The following is a 5,537-nucleotide window of genomic DNA, read 5'->3' as shown; positions in this document are numbered from 1 at the left end:
TAAACAATAAAATTTTGAATAATATTAATCATAATTGATTTTTGTTATATTAAATCAACTTGGTTAAATTTGATTAACAAAAAAACTTAAATATGTAATGTTCATATCCTGACCCAATAGATAAAAGTCAGACCCAATAACACAAAAAGGTCCACCAGTAAAGATGGACTTCACCAAAAATCCGACCTCTTTAAGGAGGTCGGATATCAACGTAGAGGTCCAGCTTTACTTGATTTAGATGAGTAACTGCTTCCATATATTTCCTTCCTACATTTAGAAAGGAAATCTTAACAGACTTCCAAGATAAAAGGAATAATTATTTATTAGAAAAGATAGAACTATTCCAATAAAAATGATTATTTATTCTACTATAAATATACTGGCACTCCCAAGTATAATACACGTTTTACTCTACTAAAAATCTGCTTAAAATCCTTGTTAATTTAAGTATTGGAGTCTTTTGCAGGTACCACCTCATTTCCTCACGAAGAACTCGAACAGGCGGTACCTCGACACTAAAAAAGTCTAACGCTGCCACTTTAAGAGATTTGAACCTTACTTTCAAGTCCAAATTAATATGTTTCAAATAATCCTCACAACATGTAGTATTATTCTAATTATTATTGACATTATTCAAGTAAATTACGATTTTACTTTTGGAAAGACCGAGAAGAGACAACATGATATTCTATGCTCAATTAAAAATGACAATTGACAATGGTAAATGCATGTGTTATATATAGAAACCTCACTCAATTTGGTTTTTAAACTATCATTATTCAAATTTCGCAAAACCCATACTAATCGTTAATGCAATAATTAATGTATCATAATAAAACTCTCAACACCTTTTCAATCTCCAAACCTAACTTTTTGTTTGAGTTTTTATTACACCATCATACTTGATGGGATATTGCAACACTTACCCTAAATAACTGGCTTAAAAAGAAAGAATTTAAGAAAAAAGGAAACAAGAATAAGCAAAATGAAGGGCCAAATACTTGTGCTGTCAATGTAAATGGTCAAAATAGTAATTATGTTTTCTTTGTGAATCAATAGTAACTGATTCTCTCTATATATTTTTTTACCATTCAAAGCAAATTTCCGGCTTCTTTATACGTTGTGAATTTTTCGGGGTCCAACAAGCAATGATTTCAGTTCACTGAATTTATATACTTCTGCCATATGATCCATGAATATCTTAGAATTTCCTTCATATCATTATTTTATGTTATTTGTAAATATTTAAAAATAATAAAATTATTATATACCTGTTTATACAAGATAGGCCAGTTTAAATGTTAAAGATTCTACATATAGCAGCTATTAACATTGATATATTTTTATTTATGATACATTGTAATGATAATTGAAGCTCATAGTAAAATTAAAGCTTTAATTTATTTAGGATAAGAAATTGAAACAGTCATTCATTCTTTTTGTTGGCAGCATGAACAATAGAAAAATAAAAATACAAAGAGGGATTCATAGAATATATATGATTTTTATGATAACTAAGTAATATATATATATATATCTATATATATTCTCATGCCACTGTATTAGCATTTTCTGACATTAAAATATTAATTACTACGGATTTTATATGATGGGAAATGGTATCTGGTTACGAAAATCGGTCGGAAATTTGAGGTTGATGATGACAGTGTTCGGACATTAATTTAGCTTTAGATTCTTAAGCCTGCAATCAGAAGAGAAAAGGTATAAATTAAATTATTAATTACATAGATTCGGGAAGATCAAATAATATACTTACTCTATGCAGAGTTGGTACGTATATATAATAACTTAGCTATGGTTGAATTTAATGACCTTACTATTTATATGTGCACACATGGCATTTTCTTATAGAATGCAAATATACACATTTTAAGCAAAATAGTGTTAATTACATATTTAAAAGCCTTAGTACGATCTAGGAAATATAAAAATTAAGTTACATTTTTTTAAATAATTAGAGCATACATTTTTTTAAATAATTAGAGCATACATGACAGAATACAATGGTGTCGTTTGATTCATGTAGCCGACTCTACTTAGTGGGACAAGACTTTGTTGTTGTTTGTTGTTAGAGTATACATTGTTTTAAAAAAGAAATTAGAAAATGCAAAGTTGTCAATATAAAGAACTTTTCTTAAAAAAAAAAGTAATTTATGAAAAATATATAAAAAAATAAATAATTTATCTTTTATACCATAAAAATATATAAGAAGTGTAAAGAAAAAAATAGTAAAAATATCTTTTTTTTTATCTAAATTGTGGAAGAAACAAAAATCACATATCCAATTAATTAAATAGTTGCATGTGAAATTAAAGCTTATGGAATATGGAGATTATGTTGTTACCTATTGTTGTCATGTTCTTGTTGAGAGGTTGGATTAAGATTTTTGTTGTACGGAAATGGAACTTGGCCAGATTCAATGAACTTAATATCTCGAAGAAGAAGCTCATAGTGGGTCTTGACGTCGTCCGGGGTCTTGCCGCCACCAACAGCGTTGGCGACGTTATTCCAACGGTCAGGAGTGTCCTTGTCATAGACAGCCAGTGCCCTCTCAAAGGCCTTGTTGTCCTTAGCACTCCATGAACCTGAGGCCGACATTGATGCCATTCTTCTTCTTCTAGAGGAAAAGAAGAAGAGAAGTATGTATATATGTTATGGTTATTGTTGAGAAAAGGGTGGGAAATGCTTGATGCTATTTATAGGGAGTAGTAGTGTGGGGTAGTGCCAGCTTTGCACCAAAAATGAAAGCGCTATTTGCATGATTTGTGTCCTTAGGAGCCACGGAAAGGAACAATATAATCACCCTCCATTATTCTATGTATGAGAATCGGTATCTATCTTCATCTATTCTTCCCACACTAGAAACTAAGTACTTCAATTCAATACATGACTTGCATTCTTCCCAACTTCTGCTTATTTAGATATACTATGTTAAGTGTACACTAAAATCAGCTATAAAAATCAGTCATTATTATAAAATATATATTAGAATATAATTATATATTGAAAATAAATTAAACCACACATATTTATACATAAATACATTAGTAGTTAATTTTAGTGCACGAATAACGTTTTTTTTAGATATATATTAAAGAAAATATTATTCGTACACTAAAATCAGCTACTAAAATCAGCCACCAATATATTTATATATAAATACATATGTGATTTAATTTATTTTTCATGTGTATTTGTATTCCAACATGTATTTTATACTGATGGCCGATGATTGACTTTAGTAACTGATTTTAGTGTACACCTAGTATAACTCATATATTAAATATCAGTCATTTATATAAAATATATATTAAAATATAAAATATATATAAAAATAAATTAAATAATATATTTACACATAAATATATAATGAATATTTTTTATATACATAATATTTTTGAAGAACTTATAGGTATTTTAAACGATAAAATAAAAAAGAACTAATTTCTTATCGAGTCATACTTTTGAAAAAAAAATTCACTATTTTCACGAAAAAACTTACTATCCAAACTAATTCAAAGAAGTTTGTATCAAAGTGCCAATTATTCAAGGAGTCGCTTCTAAAAAAAATTCATAGGGCCAATAGTTCATGTGGATCAAAGTTGTTCAAGGTTCGGCTGTCGGACATTTAGGTAGGAAAGTTTCAATTAAAATAAAAGAAAAATATGTTACATAATACATTTTTTTTTTGTCTAATTAATAATATATAATAGATAAATAATATGTTATATAAAGCATTTGATTTTAATGAGTAAATAAACAACATACATGACTGATCATATATAAGAACCTTCTATATATATATCTATCTGGTGCTATGACGTCATGGTGTTCCTATCAATTATTCTGTGCACAGATGCTCAAGAAAGGGAGGTATATATACCAACTGAGAGTGATGATAATACTTTAGTTTGGTTTTATTTAGGGTCTAATATAACTTGTCTTGGTATTTTAATTTTAATACAGGGAGTTAGGATTTTAGTTTGAGTGTTTTTTTTTTTTTTTTTCTTTAGGATGAAGGAACATGCATGGTTATACACTTATACATATGCATCAGTTATGTTATTATATTTTTCTACTTTTAAATACTTATTTGAAAATACAGTTATTAAAACATGGTTCTTCATAATTTTTCAATAGAAGACCACTTAAATTTTTAGTTTTTAATGTTCCATATACCAATAATATCTAGAAAGTTTTTTGGATGCAGATAATTGTACTGCTGTAAAATTTTGAATTCTTCACTACTACTAACAAAAAGTTACAGTCAGAGAGAAACCTAGAGTTATCATTAACAACCTATATATATGATCATGAAAAATCTTTTGAGGATAATTTTGTTTTATTTTCTTGCCAAATTTCTGAAGTATAAGAAGTATATTCTAATTGAGTAGTTGAAAACTACATAAAATATGATTTTGTCAACACCAAATTTTTTATATTTCAAATTTGACTTGAAGTCAGAAATTTAAAAAGGAGGAACATATTTATATGTACTAAAAGAAATGAAATTAAAGTATTACAAAAATGCAGAAATTTTTGTTCATTTAATACTATATTCGGCTACTGATGTAGTGATTTTTATTTATTTGACACTATACGTGAGTTATACAGCACTGTTGAGTTTGTAAATTTTAAATTATTATGATAATGATCAAACATTAATTAAAAAATGATCAAAATACAAAATTGTTAACTTAATTGTATTGTAATGATAATTTTGTTGATTAACAATTTTGTTGTGTGAAAATTTTGTGATTGGACCGAAAATTAAACAAAGCCTAATGTGATGATAATATTCAGCTTTGTACAAAAATACTAGATGATGTGTGGCTGAATTATTATGTTAGTTGGGTCAGAATTTATTAAGCAAGTGCAATTAATCTTTGTTACAAGACCAACAAAGGCTTGGTCCGAAAATTAAAAGAAGAAAGAAAGTAGTGATGCATGCTTTCCTCGGTTACCCACTCCCCTCTTTAAATGGAATTCAAATCTAATTAAATGGATTTAAATGCATTGGTGATACGAAAGAGAAAGTTAAAATTGATTTGATTGCTTTTAATGAGTTACACGTTACTATGCATATGGAGTGAAAAATTAACTCATTTTGATTTCATTCATCAATTACATTGAAAACTTTTCGCCATTCTCTCTCCTCTCTCTTTCGGTCATGTCTAGCAGGAAAAGAGGATTGAAGCAAGCTATCAGAAAAAATAACAAAAAAGCTATGAACAAGCAAGAGGCTAAGGTGATGATGGCCTTAGTAAAAAGAAGATCCAAGGTATGGCGTGGCTGAGATCTTTACCACTAAAGATAAGATGTGGTGAAGAAGCCTCAAGATCACCATGCCTAAAAATGGGTAGAAATCCAATTCGGTCAGAGAAGAAGATCCCTGTGGCATGGCTCGTCTCTACTTTTTGTTCATCCATCACAGAAGGTAGCTACGTGGAGGAGAAAGTAGAAGTGGAGCAGATGGAGCTGTCAAGGATCAAGTGTTCATCAAGAGTCAGAAATC

General features: G+C 28.6%; 1 protein-coding gene across 1 annotated transcript; it reads right to left on the bottom strand.

Annotated features, from left to right (window-relative positions):
• Positions 1 to 1,382: 1,382 nt before the first annotated feature.
• Positions 1,383 to 2,701, bottom strand: LOC112716636 (transcription factor RADIALIS). Its single transcript, XM_025768589.2, has 2 exons — positions 2,367 to 2,701; positions 1,383 to 1,702 (listed from the first exon to the last, which is right to left on the bottom strand). The coding sequence occupies exons 1-2, from the start codon at positions 2,627 to 2,629 to the stop codon at positions 1,678 to 1,680; spliced, it is 288 nt and encodes a 95-aa protein (XP_025624374.1). The 5' UTR covers positions 2,630 to 2,701; the 3' UTR covers positions 1,383 to 1,677.
• Positions 2,702 to 5,537: the final 2,836 nt, after the last annotated feature.

The sequence above is a fragment of the Arachis hypogaea genome, chromosome 10, assembly GCF_003086295.3.
Source record: "Arachis hypogaea cultivar Tifrunner chromosome 10, arahy.Tifrunner.gnm2.J5K5, whole genome shotgun sequence".
Lineage (NCBI taxonomy): Eukaryota > Viridiplantae > Streptophyta > Magnoliopsida > Fabales > Fabaceae > Arachis > Arachis hypogaea.
Note: the sequence above shows the minus strand (reverse complement) of the source record. Positions and strands in the feature narration are given on the sequence as shown.

Bases quoted from the DNA above. Each gene is read 5' to 3' on its own strand.
- LOC112716636 (XM_025768589.2), bottom strand. From the start codon at position 2,629: ATGGCATCAATGTCGGCCTCAGGTTCATGGAGTGCTAAGGACAACAAG. The intron at 1,703-2,366 runs GTAACAACATAA...TTCTGATTGCAG, and splicing joins CAAGAACATGACAACAATAG to GCTTAAGAATCTAAAGCTAA.